Source organism: Siniperca chuatsi, linkage group LG13 (assembly GCF_020085105.1).
Source record: "Siniperca chuatsi isolate FFG_IHB_CAS linkage group LG13, ASM2008510v1, whole genome shotgun sequence".
Lineage (NCBI taxonomy): Eukaryota > Metazoa > Chordata > Actinopteri > Centrarchiformes > Sinipercidae > Siniperca > Siniperca chuatsi.
In genome coordinates, this window is record NC_058054.1 from 28735227 (window position 1) to 28753916 (window position 18690).

Consider the following 18690-nt stretch of genomic DNA (forward strand, 5'->3'; position numbering starts at 1 on the left):
AGTAGCTTCATTGAAAAGGTGGCTTTTATTCTCTACTCTTAAGTCCTGAACTGCAGAGGCTCCCACAGCACATGAACCCACCACAGCACAGCAACAGGGGCCTTAATTTATCTAAGCGTGGTATTTTCCATAAATGCGGCAAGATTTTTGCTCCATTTTATAGGCCTATTTCAGTGACTTGCGTATGTGCAATGCATCAAAATATGAGGTTTTGATAACATGTCTACATTTAACACTGCTGGAAGCTGAAAATCCCCACCTTGGTATTAACATGCAATATGTATTTAGAAATATTATCTGGATAATGACCTCTGATTACAGACCTTTGCATTTACACTTGGACATAAGTGGACATGAAAAATAAGGTGAGAGATGAAATCTAACAACAAAACATTATTAATTTAAGCTGTTAGCCAATTTCACTGATTATGTTATATACAGTAGGCTATTTGCAGTCTTCACAGCAATCTGTAAAATGTCAATCAAAGGCTTGTTTGTAAAGTTAATTTTGATTAATTACTTTGGTATGCTCAATTTTATCATTCTTTTTGTTATTTACAATGGAGGTGTTGGGATTTACAATGTTTTGGGGGGGGCGACGACGTCATCGACGACTGTCCTGTGACTACTGGATGTGCACCACTGAGATCGGGGGTATCAGTACCTCGTGGACTGGGAGGGATGTGGCCCTGAGGAACGTACCTGTATCCCTCAAAGCCTCATTCTGAAACCCTCCCTTGTCCAGGACTTTCATCGGGCCCATCATGACAAACCTGGTGATTCGCCTGAAGACTCCCATTGAGGGGGGGTACTGTTACGGCCTCAGCCATTACCTCAGGACTTCCCTGTTTTCCCTCTCCGTCTTTCTGTGTGTTTTGTGTGTCTGTGTTGTGGGTGTGGCATCCCTCTCTCCCTACTGGCTTCTGATTCTCCGTTCATCAGGAACACCTGCTCCAAGCCGCTCACCTGCAACCCATCCACTATTCAACGCTGCAGCATCTCAACCCTGGTCCTCCTCCCACTCACTGCCAGATTGTTCTCTCACCCACTGTGGTAGGTCACGTCCCTGGCTCCTTGAATTGTGCATTCAAGTGTATCTGCTCTCATGTTTTTTGACTTTGCTAACCTTGTTCTCTTCACGACATGCAAGACATACCTAAATTTTTATCCAACAAAGTGCAGGATACCCACTGATAAAATTAAAAATACAGGGATTTGTGCAGCAGAGGTTAGTGGGGCACAGGTAAATGTTCTAAACATTTCCTACTATCAATGCTATTTAAAGGTTTTCCATCAGCATGGAGCATGGATGCTACTACATGGATGTAGTAGCATCATGGAGAGGGAAACAGAATACAATAGTTTTCCAATCAGCCATTTTCACATGTGACAGTAAGAAAAGCACAGGTGTAAATAATAAAATAAATGATGGCTGAATTCCATTGAGTTACTTCATTTTCAGGGTCCTGGTATTGTGCATGCTGACTAACTGTCACACTGTCACGGTTTACTGGGACACTTTAATAGAAGAGAACCATCATTAATGTCATTAGTAACACCTGTGCTTTTCCTGCTGTGACAAGTCAAAACATTGGCTGTGACTATGGAAGGCACTTGTGCCTACAGTGGACCACATGTAATAGTTACTGTATATATAAAAAACAAAAAAACTGCTAAAATCAAAAAAAGTGGGTAAAAGCAACACAGACTACACTAGATTGTCCTTTTTCAAGGAAAAAAACAAAAACTTATACCATCAGAAAAATTTGAAAGTTCACATTTGATTCCTACAAACGGGCTTAAAGCAACGGAATACATTTTCTGGCTTGGGGTAGAAAAACAAACTTAGCTTTTATGTTTCACTGGCTTAAATTTGAAAAATGATTGAGACCAAGTTACAAGAGACCAAGGGGGCTTGTATTGCTATGTTTGTGAGCAGTGTTGATTTGTTCAACAAAAACTATGACAAAAAATATTATTGACAACCTATTTTTTTATGATGAAATATATTATGAGTTGCAGGGGCGGAGTGGGTGGAGTAGGCCACGTAACTGCAGGGCTTGGTGGAGAGGGAGAGTGGAAACAGGTGTGTAGATGGATGGGGCAGTCAGGTGATGGGGAAAGGAGGGAAAGGGGTTATTGCAGGGCAAAAACAGCTAAGACAAGCTACAAAAACATGCAGTCCAGCACTCTGACATTTATATAAAGGTAAGCTAATTATCACATGCTGTGGATGTAACGTTTAGTGAACAAGTGAGGGAATCCAGCTTCTGAATGAGTCACTGCTGTGCAGTGGAGAGCACAGCTAGCTGTGGTAATGCTAGGTGAGCAGGAACGACAGAGAGAGAGCCAGAGTTTAGAAATGACTGGATTTACTGAGGAAAGTCAGTCTGTTGTATAACTGCAGAGCAGAGTGACTTAGGCACTCTGTGTGAACAAGTAAACTGTGTCTTTTCCACTAACCTCGTGATACACGAGAATGATACCTGTAACCATGTTAACTGTACACAACAAAGATGGCGACATAGAAAAATGCATGACAAAAATCTTACTAAAATTTCTCTGACTAAAACTAACAAAAATCAAATGACTAAAATGTTATTAAAACTAATATACATTTTCGTCCAAACACTAAGACTAAAACTAAAATCAGGTGCCAAAATTAACATTACTACAAGATTATTTTTTGTGAGGACCAATTTCAGTTGTTTTTTTTGTTTTTTTTGGGGGGGGGGGGCATTTTGCCTTCAATGTAAAGTGGCAGCTGCACAGAGAGACAGGACAGGTGGGGACAGACAGAGGGGACAACATACAGCACAGGGCCCCAGGTTGGAATCAAACCTGGGCTGCTGCGGTAAGGACTCAGCCTTAATGGCTAGCGCTCTACCAGGTGAGCTACCGGTTCGCTCCCAATTTCAGTTTTAAACCATCGTAGTGAGGACATTTCTGCATTGTGAGGACATTCTGACTGGTCCTCACTACTTCAAATTACTGTTTGAAGGTTAAGACTCAGTTTTAAGGTTCAGGTTAGAATTAGGTTTAGGCTAGGGTAAGGTTTAGGGTTAGTTGACACAATGCATTCCCTAGCCAAGTATAGAAAGACAAACATGTCTGTGTGTTACCTTGCACAGCCTGGAGCTTGTGTGTCTGTATGATGATGCACAGCTGCAGCACCAGTTGTGGAGCGCTCTCCAGAAAGGTGGCCAGGAGATGCAGCATGCTCACATCTGCAAACTCATACACCATCCTCCAGTAGTAACGCCAGCGCTCTGTCTCAGCACTCTGATGACTCCGAACGCCCAGGTAGATGGTATGGAAATACCTGGAGGAAATGGAAGAAAAATGTCATGCTTCAACATCAACCAGACAGGATCAAACATTACATGTGACAGAACATCAAGAAGGAGAAAGGCACAACCCACTGAACTCTTCACACTTTCATTCTCTCCTTCTTTTCTTTTGGAAATACCTGAGGAAAGCAATGGTAACATCCAAGAGTTAGATTGTACTGCTAATGCTGCTATTTAATGCACAATATGTGTGTATGTACAAAAACCTGGACCTGGACAAAAAAAATCATTGAATTTAGTCCATCAATTGAATGAGCAGTTAAAATGTCTTTTCCCAAAAATGAACAAATAATCAGGGATTCTGATCATCACATTTTACCAAAGGTATCTGTCTCTGCCAGGTCAGGGTGTGAACTGCACCATAGTGCCCTTCGTCCAAACCAAAATCCTTTCCTATAGATGGGAATTTCTGTATAGAGTATCACAAGGCAGACAACACGTGTATCAGCAATGTGAACACTACAGCAGCTGCAGCACACAGACCCACACACTTCATATCAAAAAGAGAGGGCCTGCCCAGTTTTTGCACACCTTGAAGTAGGTATGCAGGCATAACAATTCTTACACTTTAGTCATCATTAACTTTATTGTATTGTTGGATTGTACCCTTTTTGTAATGTTCACAGTCTACTAATAGGGGCACTTCTGGGAGCATCCGCATCCCTTGCACCTCCTAACACTCCATCATTGCTTCCACCTCACTCAAACTTAAAGACAGTTCTGGCAGTTTGTATCCCTTGCATGCAAACTTCAAATGAAAGTAGAGCAACCTGCTAAAAGTGAAGTGTTAGATTCTGCCTTCAAATATCAGTTTACAGTCATGTCTTTTGAAGCATGTTAGTCAAACATTTTTGATAACACCTTGTTAATGTTTTACACCTACCATTGCCCTTGGCCAAGTTGGTGCAGAACACAATTCTTACTAAAGCTGGAGGAAACAGTGAAAGCAGATTTCAAACTGAGTGCACACAAAATCAGGATACTCATCAAACTTGTACAGTGTTTACAAAACTCTCCAATCCTGATTTGCAGATGGAGCATGGCTTGAATTTGTTTAAATTTGTAACACTTTTGTCAATAATAAACTTTAAGGGCTGGTAAATCTAAACTTTGTGGAGACACAAAAATAGATCCTCTGCTGTATAATAGAAATAATAGTTTCGCCATGCAGTTTCATTAGAAAATACGGGATTGCAACATGGACATCACACACTGCAGCTCCTGGCAATCCAACTCCAACTATACTACTCCAGACCTGAGGCAAGAGCTCATTTAATGAAGTGAATTCATTATTACTTTTCAGTCTGTCTGTGGCCTACATTTCTATGTGTCTCTCTCTGTCAGTCTCCCTCATTCATTTCCATTCTCTCTCTCCCTCAACACATGGCAGCCATTTAGCAGCAGGCTAATGGGTCGTGAAATGAAGTTCCATTGTCAATAAAGAATTTGAAAATTAAATCTTGGCTGAGGGTATTGAATCTGCAGCCTGTGCATGGACAGGTGTGTGTTGGTGCGGGTCTTTGGTGCTGGTCTACAGATACAGATCAGACTTGTTAACCTACCACTCAGGCTTTCACACTGTAACTCAAGGTGTCCCAGTTCTGCCTGCTTCACTCACATCTACTGAAAAGAAAAGTCAGGTCATTCAGTCTCATATTTAGCCTTCAAGTGAAGCCACCACCATCAGTACCGCCAGCACTGCAATGCTACTTTTCGTGTACAGTACATATTCCCTGCCAATACAAGTGTTTGAGCAAGCAAATCTGGTTATTCAGATGATGTGCATTTTATCAAGAAGTTATTTATTTATTTTTTATCATGGATCCCAGATGATTTCAGACCTGATTTTATTTACGTGATAGGACTTTTATGGCACTGGACCATTTGTCCATGCACTGAGCATGAAACTGGCTGGTAGAAGCTTGAGGACAAGTGCCAGCGCTCCACTGATGAACCGTCAGAACTACAATTTCATGTTCCTAAGAAAAAAACTGTGGCCACTGTTATTCCAAGCAACTGAGTCAGATATGTTTTATATGCAACTGGTATGTCTGCTGTTGTATTTGAATACAGCATATACCATTCAACTTACAGATAAATTGTTCAATTCAATGAAAAGACCAAAACCACCAATGTTAGTCCGTCTCTCAGTACTTTCTGTCTTCCCTTCCCTGTCTGTGAAACTCAGCCCCATGCCCACTGAAGACATAATTCTTTGAAAAAAGGTTTAGGGTGCTTACCATGAACCCCAACGTCCCTGGTTTCACTCCAGCCAGGGGCCTTTGTTGTATGTAATGCCTCATCTCTCTCTCCACCTTCATTTCCTGTCATCTCTCTACTGTCTACTCTCCAATAAAAAGTGCAGCCAATGCATTGCATTGCTTTAAGGCCCTGCTGTTGCTCTGTGTTTTCTGTTTCCAGGGCTGCAGACCTGTAGCAGTTTAATCAGTGGCATGGAACACACCTGGGCCTGTTGTGCCTCATACATACACAACAGCGCATCAGCCAGTCTGTTGGAGATCTCCTCTTCCCACAACATCTGCATTGTGGCTTTTGTTCTCTTTTCTTTGTTTTTACAACACAACACCCATGCAGCACACTTTCACTCATCCACTCACTACATTACTGACTTTACAGATTCATTCCACCTATCTGTTTTGATTAATTTGTTGTAAATAAATGACTCTGTTATTTAGTATACCTGTATTGGTCTCAGTCTAAGAACCAGGCTGTGTGGTAGCCCTCAGAGAAGGGGTTTCAAATGCCGTTAGATGATCAGACAAGCATTTTGCTTGAATTACTGTATACTGGCCTTTGGCCTGGCGAGCCATGAAATAAAGGATGAAATGGATGGATGAAATAAAATAAAAATAAAAACTGAGGCCTTGAGTCTGGTTCTGGTCTCAAATTTGGCACGATCATTAGGATTTGGTCTCAAAGGCTCGGGTATAACTTGGGTTCAGGTCTCAGTTTTAGGCCCATACAGAACTGTAGTTAATGGTAAAGAAATAATAAAATAAGGTTTTTGTTGCTGAAGTTTACTCTAAGATAACCATTTACCATATCAGTACTGAATTGATCAAAAGGTTTCAAAGCTTACTCAGCCCACATTTGGTAGAAAATAAAAAGCAGACCTATCCTAATTGTACTTGAATGTCATTGAAAATGCATTTACTTCTAAATAATGTAAAAACTAATGTTCTTTCTTAACGTAATAAATACTCTCTGAATGGGTTGAAAATATAATAAATTGATGGATAATGAAGTCCATTCAAATGATCAATTTCAAATGACATGAGACAGCGCAGCATTCCACAGATTAATAGAATGACCTATGAAATGGGTTTGAAATATTGGGTGGGGCTACAGACACTGAGGACTTCTGCTTACACACTAAAATGCTGTTGTCTAGCTTGGTGCACTAAGCTAAGACTGTTAAATTTACTCAACAGTTGAATCAGAAAAGCAAACACTGTATCCAACAGCTCAGCTTGGCTACTTACTTCATCTAACTGTCTCTTTTCTCACCTAGCAGAAGGATCCTCTAGAAAGTTAAGATAAGCCTTTATTAATCCCCAGAGGGGAAATTCGGTTTGTTGCAGCAGCGCAAGGACAAAAATAAGTACAGATAAATACACAAGGTAAAAAAAATAAATAATAAGAAAAAAACTACAGTAAGAATAGAAATAAAAATAGAAACTATAAAAGCAGAGCAGCAGAGCAGATTAAAGACAATTACACTGCAAACGTGATGTGATGGAATTAGTAGCAGCAAAGTCAGCAAGTCTGGTATATGTAAACAACATACACCTGAATAATATATAGTATGATTAAGTAATAATACTTAGTGTTTGTCTGTATTAATATAGAAATATAGTATATAGTATATAATGTAATAAAGCAGTATAACATATTAACATAATATAAAATAATATATAGTATGGTATATAAGACATAGGTGAAAAGTAGTACAGCAATATAACATAGAATAGAGTATCAAATATAATATCAAATGCAATATAGTATAGTATAATATAGTATATGATAAATAATGAATATATTATAAAATATAACAGAATATATAATTCAGTCCTACAGAGAGACAATGGAGAGGGAGAGTGGTGTGAGTGTCCCAAGTGTGGGTGGGGGTGAGGGGTGGCTGGTCAGAGTGATTGTGGTAGTCTTTAGTCTCTACCGCTGTTGTGCAGCCTGATGGCAGTGGGCACAAATGAGCGCCTGAAGCAGTCCACTTTGCACCTAAGTGGGATGATCTGGTGGATGAATGAGCAGCCCATCTGCCACAGCTCGTCGTGGAGAGGGTGAGAGATCTTTGACCTTTTTGATCCTTCATCCTCCTCTTTGCGACTGCCAGACTGTCCAGTTCCAGCCAGACCACAGAGCTGGCCTTCCTTACCAGCTTGTTTAGTCTGCTGGCCTCACCACCCTTGATGCTAAAAAACAACATGGCAAAAAACAGAGCACTGGCTACTACAGACTGGTAAAAGATCTGCAGGAGCCCCTTACACACTGAAGGATCTGAGTCCACTCAGGAAGAACAGTCTACTCTGTCTCTTCCTGAAGAGAGTGTCAGTGTTGTGAGTCCATTCTAGTTTTTTGTTGATTTCGACTCCAAGGTACCTGTATGAAACTGCCCTCTCCACTCCACTCAATTATATTTATATAGCACCAATTCATAACAGAAGGTATCTCATTGCACTTTTCCTATAGAGCAGGTGTAGGCCGTACTCTCTATAATATTAATTACAGAGACCCAACAAATCCCACCATGAGCAAGCATTTGGCGACAGTGGCAAGGAAAAACTTCCTTTAAGAGGCAGAAACCTTGGACAGAACCAGACTCAGTGGTGGGCTGCCAGTTGGGTTGAGAGAGAGAGAGAGAGAGAGAGAGAGAGAGAGAGAGAGAGAGAGAGAGAGAGAGAGAGAGAGAGAGGTAAGAGAGCATACAGTAGCACAATGCAAATTCCACAAAGAATTTTAAAATATAATGGTAGTGGTAATATTAATATTAATAAAATAAAAATAGTAATAATACCTCTGCTCCCTGGATGATAACGACGACAACTGTTCCTGTGTTAGTCCACCACCAGCTCTCTGGTCTTGCTGATATTGAGGTGATTGTTGTTGCACCATGTAACAAAGCTCTCTATTAGTCCTCTGTACTTCTCCTTGTTGTCTTTGTTGATGCATCCAACAATGGAGGAGTCGTCGGAAAACATTTGAAGGTGGCAGGAACAAGAGTTGAAGCGGAGGTCTGAGGTTTAAAGAGTGAAGAGGAATGGCACCAGTACAGTTCCTTGAGGTGCGCCGGTGTTGCTTATCACAACATCAGAGGTACTGCCATCCACTCTGACTGTGGCCGGCCAGTGAGGTAGTCTGGGATGCAGTGTCAGGGTGCAGTTGCATCGCAAGAAGCTTCTCTCTTAGGAGGCAGGAAGTTTGGGGTTTACTGAGAGAGGGGGAGGTAGCCATGTCCTTGATGTATTTATTGAGGGGAGGGGAGCAGAGGTGCCAGCAGAGGTGTACATGGGGGCAGAAATGATGGGTGAGGACCCAGACACACTGTCTGAGCACACAGGGGTGCAAATTCTGGGTCCCCCTGTACTATGGAGGCAGGCTTGCTACAGCCCAGTCATTCACGTCATCCCAGTCTACACCTCCTTCACACTGTCTGTCCTATTTTGGCCTCAATCTTCTCCCTGTAGTTCTTGGCCTCTCTCAGTTTCCTCTTCAGCTCATTTTGGACTACCCAGAGTTCCTCCCAATCCCTTGCCATGAAGGCCCTCTTCTTTCTGTTGAGAAGGCCTTTGATCTGCTTGGTTTATTGTTCAGGAATAATGCCGTGCTTACATAAATGTCTGTAATGCAGTGAGAGAGACCGTCAATGTCATCCACGTAGTCCTCCTGGAACAGTTCCCAGTCCATGACATGGAAACACTCCTGGAGGGTCTCCTCAGCATCCTTAGACCACACCTTAGAGTCCTTGTGCTGGCCACCTGTTGTATCACCAATGGCTTGTAGGTGGTTTCAAGGTGTTTCAAGGGAGTGGGGGGAGGGAAGAAGAGCCATATGCCCCCTTCACATTGACATACATGAGGTCCAGTGTTTTATTCTCCCTTGTTGCACAGGAAATGTATTGTTTAAAGTTTGGGTTACGCTGGGATGTTGTGTTTGAACTCCTGCAATGACGTGTGGATGACGTCACTTGCGCTTGCCGCTGCAGCAGATAGTGGAATGTAAACAACCACAACAATAGCGTGCGAAAACTCCCATGGAAGGCAGTAGGTTCTCAGACTTACCGCCATCAATTAAATATCGGGAGTGCAAATACATTTCTTCACAGTAACATGTCCAGGATGACACCACTTACTGTAGAGTAAACAAAGTGTACCAGTGTGAAGCCGGCTAATTCGAGCTCGCTGTCCACTATATTCCCATTCAGCTATGTCTCCGTGAAACCGAGTTAACTGCACTCCCTGTAGGTACTCTGGCGGCTCACCAAGGGGGTTAGTTGATCTGCCTGGTTGGCTAGTGACCTCATGTTCCCCATGATAATCGATGGAAGAGATGGTTTAAATTTCCTCTGCCTCTCAATCCTCTCTCTGAACCTCACATCGGCTGTAGAATTTGATTCCAGCGGTGGCTGTGTAGGATTTTTTTTGACTCGCGTGATCCAAACAATTCTAATAACTCCAGAGCGTCATAAAGTCCAAAAGTAAAAAATGTATTGAAAGAAAATAGATGTTCGGTTTTCTAACACCAGCTCTCCTGCCATGGCGACAGTTTCTCCATAACTCCTCTGGTATGTGTGCCAAATGAACTCCAGCTCCACTCTTTAATAACTTGTGAGTGTAAGTAACCATAGTCTCCAGGTAACTCGTATTCCACCAGTTACTATATAGAATGCACCAGCTTACCGTTACATGTGACTGCTATGTTTGGGTCACCTGTAACAGCAACACAGTTTCTGATATCGTTGTATTGTAGTGACAGTCTTCTAATTAGTCTTCTAAGGTCAGCGGTTCAATCCCGGCTAAGTGGTCGGAAGACTAGAAATGCGCTATACAAGTACAGTCTATTTACCATAATTGTGCCATTTTGGATAAATAAAGCATGAAATTCAGGCATAATTTTTGGTATGCTGTCATAGAAACCCAGTGGTAAAAAGCAGCTACAAACACACCAGCATCAGATTTTGTAAAGGTATGCCAACTGCGTGGATTCTGTATCTCAATGAACCCCACCTCATATGGTTCCTTGAGGTTGATAGTCTTTGTAAGCTTTGTTCTGTAATTCCATATTTTGTTTTGAGGGTACACAGATAAAGATGCATTGCTAGGCAATGTCACAAAAAATCACAGCTTGTACCAAAATCTTTGTTTGGTACAAGCTGTGGTTGTGTCGTTTTTCCTTATTGACTTCAGCTGGTATCATTTTGATTATGGTAGGAGTGATTATAAGCATGCATCATGTGTTGCAGCTTATCTATGTAAGAGCGCAAATTGACAGCTGTTAGATACCTCCACATATGTGATTTTAGGGTCTTGCTGAAATGCTCCACAATACTAGCTTTTGTCTCATTAGATGTTGGAAAATGTTTAATTTTATATCATCCCAGTTGAGATAGGAATTGTTTAGAATAAAATTCCTTTCCAACATTAGTCTGAAGTTTGTTAGGCACACACCCCTCACTTAAGATATTACCAAAACTTTTAGTGAAAGCTTTGCCACTCTTAGAAGTCGGACATCAGACCCAGGCATATTTGGATATTTATCCATTCCAGCTCCTCTGACAGAAATGAATACAAATCATGATTCGGTCATCCTTTTATTGTTTTTTTTTTCTCTCTACAAATTTTGTTGTCATGTGATAGACAACTCATTTGTATGAATATATATATATATATATTTCTTTTAACATTAACAAACATTTTACAAAAAATATCATATCAGCTAACATAATAATAATAATTGAAATCATCTGCAATGTTTAACATTGTTTTTTTCTACAGTGATTGTTGCCAGATACACACAGCATCGATAATGATAGATTAATCCGTATTCTTTATGAGAGTTTCTCGAATTTCAGTCTCTGTTCAATGTTGGACTCTGGTAGTAAGTCAGTAAGTGTTGCTTCAACAATGCCAAGAATCTTCTCAGGTTCTGTACGAATATCTAGAATGGTATCCAAAACAACATTAAGGTTTTAGAGAAATTCTTTGTATATATGTTCATATATGTATGCAAAACCGGTTTCGTAGTAAAACAAAGCAGCTCCATATAGACAATTATTCTGCATCTGGCTTGGATGATTAATGTGACAGCCTCAACAATCCTCCTTTGATTTTTGTGAGATGATATTTTAAGTACTGCTTTCCAGTTGTCTGTTGTAAGTTTAGCAATTTGTGACATCATCTTACAGGCTTTGTCCGTTTGTTCAGCAGTTTTGATTCCTACAGCGTCTGGTTCTTGTGTTAGAAACAGGAGATTTTGTTGTCCAAGAGCAAGTCCAAGTCAGCCAACCAGGGTATTCTGACACATGGGCTGCATGTGCGTTTGATGTGCATCTCTCATGCACGTGCACATGTATACTACCACTACCGTGACATGTCATTGCTCATTTCTCTCCAACGTGCGCTCACGTGCAACAAACTGGATGAACTTCAGTCTGACCACGTCATGGTCCACCTGATTCCTGCATACAGGCAGAAATGAAAGCTTTGTAAACCCGTGGTGAGGACATCAAAGCAGTGGACCAGTGAAGCTGGTGAACCTTCGGGTGTGCTTGGACTGTACTGACTGGAATGTTTTCAGGACTGCTACCGACAGTCTGGATGAGTTTACAGAGGCTGTGACTTCATACATCAGCTTCTGTGAGGACTGCTGTGCACCACGATGCACCAGGGTGAGTTATAACAATGACAAACCCTGGTTCACAGCTAAACTCAGACAGTTAATGTTGGGAAAGGAAGTAGCATTCAGGAGTCAGGACAGGGACAGGTTTAGAGAGTCAAAGTACAGGTTTATCAAGGCGGTGAGAGAAGCTTAACGACTGTACTCAGAGAGACTACAACAGCAGTCCTCAGCCAACGACTCTGCTTCTGTCTGGAGGGGGTTCAGACAGGTCACCAACTACAAGCCTAAAGCCTCCCACTCTATTAACGACTTGCGCCTGGCCAGCGAACTGGATGGGTTCTACTGGCACTTTGAAAGGCAATGGGACAGTCCTGACGCCATCCTCCGTAACTCCATCTACCATCTCCAGTCCACCAGCTCCACCTTCCCCATCTCAGCAGGGGCCTGGGGAAAGATTGTGGCAGACCCTTGCAACCCTGGACATAAACTGTTTGAGACGTCCCCCTCCGGCAAGAGGCTGCGGTCCATCTGGACCAAAACTTCACGCCACAAGAACAATTTCTTCCCGACTGTAGCTGGCCTCATCGACCCCCATTCACACAGACTCTTATCCACCCCCATAGACACTACATGTTACATTAACGTACAATTTCCACATCTGTCTCAATGTGTTACATTAACACACATCTTTTGAGTTATTATCTCTGTACATTGCACATATTCGAACATATTCTTTTTTCTATTTATGTTTCTTGACTTTTGCAGTACTTGCTTTTTATTTTCTCTTACTGTATTGTTATGCACCAAAATACCAAGGCATATTTATTGTATTAACACTTAGCACTAAACCTGATTCTGATTTTTATGCCATTCAGAGGCTTTATAATCCACTGATGAACTGCTTTTTTGGATGATGATGTATCCATACTGTACTTTAGTTGGGTGGAGAATTCCCTGGACTAATAGTACACTGTAACATACAGCTAAACTACATTGCTGACTTACAGGGGTTGTTTTTAAAGATTGTAAAGCATTGCCTGTTTTATTATCAGTGTGAGTATAAAGACAAGTAAGATACAGAAGGTAACTATGATTTACAGCTTTACGTTCTTCTGTGCTGCTTAACCTGCAGAGAGGAAACAAAGAGAGAGAGAGAGAGTCATATTACAATACAGTCTGCTGCTCTCTCCACCCCCCTCACTGTCTCACTGTCCCTCTCCTGCTCCGGAAGAAGACTGTGAATAATGCAAGAGGCAGATTGGCCTTTTACACCCACCAACCCCACACACACACACACACACACACACACACTTGTTTGTCTATTTGTGAGGACATCATTGACATAACCCTAACCCTAACCATCACAAATACAGTAAATGTCCAACCCCAACCCTAACTGTAAACTAAACCTAATAGTAACCTTAACCTTAAAACAAAATCTTAACCTTCAAAACATGCTTTGAAACAGTGAAGACTGACCAAAATGTCCTCATACTGGAGAAATGTGTTAAAATGGTCCTCACAAGGGTAGCAATACAAGGCTCCCCCACAATCTGTAATACATTGTTAAATTTGCCAAAGGGAAAAAAATGACGAGATCAGGACTGCAGCTACAATGATTTAGTCTCTTAATGGTACCAAACAGATAAGGAGCTCCGTATTTGTTTCTGATTTAGTAAAAAATGGAGTGCAAAATGGCCTTGTTCATCATATCGGACCCAATTTTGCTTCTTATTGGCCAGGAAAGACACGATTGACAGTTCTCTCATTCACTCCGATATCAACATGAACAGTGTGCAAAATACTCATGACAGTCGGGGGCCATGTGCTGTCAGTGGATGTGCTTCTTTTTTTAAGCTGGAAAAGCATGGCAGCAGATGTTTTAAAATGGGGGAGAAAACTTGGAAAAATACATAATTGGTGGGGGGTCTGTGGGTCCTCCCCCAGAAAAAAAAAGTATTTTAAACAAATTTCCTGCATTTCTACACTGCCTACATTACCTGACTTATGGTAACAATAGAGGGCCATTTTCAAAACATAAAATTACCATAATTTTGTATAGGCCCTACTCAATCTTTAGATGAATAATAATGACACATTATGAGATTGTGAGTTCCTCACTTTGTTATATGTAACTGCATGGCTCATAAAATCCCATCTGAGCCAGCTGTGGTGAAGCAGGGTTGGATGGAGACCATGCTGGACAGGGGGTGGTGCTCTAATAGAGGTTTGGGAAGCACGGTTGTAGGTTAGTCTGCTGTTGTGTGGGGCGAGGGACAGCAGGGCAGCAAATTAGCCTGAGATATTAACAGTTATTGGACAAAATCACAGCGGGGATGTTGTAAAATAAAAGGTGTGTAAACTATAAATGTCCGCTGGCTAAACTTCCCAATAAACTCATAAAAAGGTGAGTTAACCCTATGTTGCATTTGAAAAAGGTGGGTAAACTGTGTTCCGAATCCTATCCGATCACAAATCGGTTCGGCATTTCGAGATTACAGTCCTACTTTTAACTAATTTAAAGTTTGGCTGGAGTCAGTGGGCCAAGCAGATTCATTCAACATATGCTAGCCTATCTTTTCCTATATTGTATTTTCAGTCCATGATCGCAGTCATGTTTCTCCCCTCGGGAAACAGCAGACCCCTATGTGGACTGACAGACTGTGATTGACAGCCAGAGCACGCTGTGGCAAATGATCAGCGACGGGTTCGACTGAACCAGCTCAAAGGGGGGTCCAAAAATGTGGGATTGTTTTATTACTTGTTTTTGTCAGTTGCTGAAAACAGTAAAACAATCATTCATATAGACTGCTTAAATATAATCACAGATTGCGGGGACTGTTTGATGATAAGTTCATTTTTAAAAAGACAAAAGGTCGGGTTGCAAAACCAGAACTTTGTTCCTCCTAATTGAATAATGGGGATGCACTTGCTCCATTGCTCAGGCACCATGTTACGGAAACATTATCAACTTTCTCTTGAACTATACTTTAAAATACAGGTCATCTAGATGCTGAGTCATACCTCAGTTTATATCTACAGTGAGTTGAAATATTGCTCATGCGATTTTTGGAGTTTCAAGAGGTGGTGAGGCACAATAGCTTGTAAAGACTACCTATAATACCATATAATGTTCAGACACATATCTGTTGAGATCAGTCAATCTGCCCTCCATACACACAACGTTTGGCTTCCAACAGCTTCTTAACCAGTAAACCTTTATTCAAAGCAAGTTTAATTTAGCTTCTATTCCAGTTCCACCACGACACTAACCTGTCTGAGACCACAGGGGTCAAAGGTCAACTGAGACTGTGAATTATTTCGAAAAGCATAATAACAAATAGATTATATTGGCATTAGCAAAAGCTAATGAACTATAATGAACCAATGAACTATTTACAGCCTCTACTCCCACTTAGGGTAAAGCAGTGGAACACAATCAAACCTGCAGCACATTAGATCGCCATAACAACACACAAGGAGGGGTTACAACGAAGCATGAGAGCTCATTTTGCTCATAAGGAACACGGCTGTTGATGTGTGAATTGACAGAGAGATACACCAATCAGGTGTAAGCCTCACTCAAACAGTTACTCATAGTAACGGCCACAGAGCTACTGTTTCAAGGTTTATGGGAACACCTATGGTGCACATATCATGTACATACTGTTTAATTAGTCGTGAAATTCAAAGAAAAGTTACCAGTTCTTGCAAAAACTGGCACACACACTCCCAAATGTATTGTGCAAACACACGCATGCATACTCCCACTGTACTTAAATCCAGCAGCAATGTTAGTGTGTTTAGTATCACATGGAAATCATTTAACAAACACACTCATCCAAACACTCTACTTGTGGTTACTATGTACAGCACTCAGTGTGTAGTGTGTGTGTCTGCTGCTCTGCTGGGTTGAATAACAGATACACAGCCATGTGTGCAGTTAATGTGTGTGTACACGTGTTCACATGCATGGATGAGACGCAGTGGAGAGGAGGAGGAGAGGGGGAGAGTGCTCTGGAAGGATATTAAAACAGAAACTGCATTAAGTAAAACTGATACTGATTCATTAGAACAGCAGCCTAAACAGTGAGCGATTTTTTTTTCACATCAAGGAACTAAAACCAGGGTACTATTGGTCTGTTTGGATTATAGTTACAAAACCAAGAGATTTTAATTACTGGATTTTTGTTTTACATTCCTAAAATGTGTAGGCTTTAAAGAATGTCTCATTCTGGGCCCTCTAAGGTCGATATAAAAAGGATGTTATGTATGAGAGCAATGCTACCTCCCTCCTCCCCCAAAAGACCGACCTGGACACCGACTATGAAGCACTTAAGCAAAGCATAAACTGCAAGAGACTCTTGCCTCGAACTAAGACCACATGACAATGTATGACATCATCATGACATCATGTGTGACAGCCGTGGAGAGCACTACATCAGTGAAACAACAAGGACCCTGGACAAGACACTGAACACCAGAACAGACAACATCAGCTGTCTGCGAACACCAGACCAAAACCTCCAGCATCCACTGGGAAGAGGTCGAAGGTCATCGACCAGGAGTCAGCGGACGACCGGAGAACGATCAAGGATGACATTCACATCCGACACCGGTGTCAGATGCAGTTGTAAGCTAGTAAGTAGATCTTGAGTTAAGATAAACTACACCAAATTGTATCATTGTATTTTTCTAACACAAATCTATGCCACTAGAATACTCTCAAGATGATGAAATCACATAAAAAGTCTAAAGATGGGGGCTTTAATGAAAACCACATTTCAGCTTAAAAGTCTCTCTTCAAAAATCCCCGTTGTGCCTGTGAAGCCCCCTTGTTTTAGCCACACGATGAGAGGTGAGTGACACTGTAAGACCTGCAAAATGTATCTAAGGGTAGAAAAGTACTTTCTTCTTAAAATACAACATATAACAAACATATAGTTTGTTGCATTTCTAAGGGAACTCGAACATCACAAAGCCACAACCTAATTTCACTGATCAAACAAGTAGAAACCATCCAGACTGGCTCCGCATACACAGTTTTTAGGTTTAAACATTTATCCTCGTGTGAACTACAAAGAATTAGATGAAGTGACTTGTAATTGTGGAAATTGGTGTAAACATTTTGGACTCTTTATCGAATTTACTGGACAGAGCTCAGTCGTGGACATGTCGGGGTCAGTCTTACAGCCCTGTGTCCCTCCTGTCCACCCCTGTGAACCCAAGCGTCAGCCAGTGTGGGTGAAAGGGTGGTGCAGGACGCACTCTGGTCACAGGCCTTTTCCATACTATTCACTGTAGTGATGACATCAATTTACACAGGTCTGAGGGCTGATACACATGAGACTGAATAAGACATCACTGGACTGCTCATGTGTTCAAATGTTCACGTTTTTAATTAATGTTACTGTCACAAAAAGTGTTGGGAAGAGGTCCACCGTGGATGGTTGGGGATTTCCTACCAACAGTCAGCTTTCTTTTAACCCTAAAGGAGCTCTTCCGCTAACTTTAACCAAGCAGTCACCAGTCCACCAAGTCAAAGCATAGAGCAGGCAGAATGTGGCCTTCCCGTCTCTGCGGAGAGGCCACTGGGGACCGACTGCATCCAGAATAAAGCTCTGCGTGTCCATTAACAGCTCACTAAGATGCTGCACGTCAATTAATGAAAAGCATGATGAGCACCTGTTCAACATAATGACTGTAATGTATCGATTGGCACAAGTTTGTATCATGTGCTGAGACTGATCAATAGTCCATTCATGTTTATCTTTAAACACTGGCATCATTTGAAATACTGACACTTAAATGGAATGGAAATCTTATCAATAAATCACTAATAATTCTGATAATTGATTGTTAATTTATGAAGTTAAAATAATAAATATCAGCTGTTCTGGCTCTTCAAATAAGAGTATTTTCTTTGTTACCCTGTTTAATATGATTGAAAATTGTCCCTTTGGACGTTAGGATTGTTGTTGGGGTTTTTTTTTCAAACTTTATTTAGAACATATGTCACACAAAACATGGGTAAAACTAAGATAAAATAGAAAGTAATAGAAAGAATAAATCATACTAAAAATACAGTAATCATTTTAATAAAAAGTAAGGCTGATAAATAAATAAATAAAAACTTAAATATGAAAAACTTCTGTTCAAACAATCTGTTTAAATAACTCCTAAGCAGACTAAATGTATTTGCACATTGCTTACTATTGATGCGTTTAACAGACTCAGTGTAACTCCCAAATGAAATAATGAATACCTCCATAGATGGGAGAGTTAGAAAATTTGGACATAGCGATATGAAATTTACCCAACACAGTTCGTAAGGTAACAGTCAGTTGTATTTTCCAGTTATATAAAATAATATCCTTGGCTTAAAATAGTGAAAAATTCCCATACAACTTCCCAGAGTCCAAGTTATATAGATAATCAGTTAACAATGATATAAAACAGAGAAAAG

The 18690-nt window shown here is 40.9% G+C and overlaps 1 protein-coding gene across 2 annotated transcripts in view; it reads right to left on the reverse strand.

Annotated features, from left to right (window-relative positions):
* xkr4 (XK related 4) overlaps positions 1-18690 on the reverse strand; it is a 37488-nt gene that overhangs the window by 11313 nt on the left and 7485 nt on the right. For both annotated transcript variants that reach the window (XM_044218380.1, XM_044218379.1), the window contains one exon: positions 3123-3322. In XM_044218380.1, the coding sequence (XP_044074315.1) occupies positions 3123-3322 (200 nt within the window). The remainder of the gene's footprint in view (positions 1-3122; positions 3323-18690) is intronic.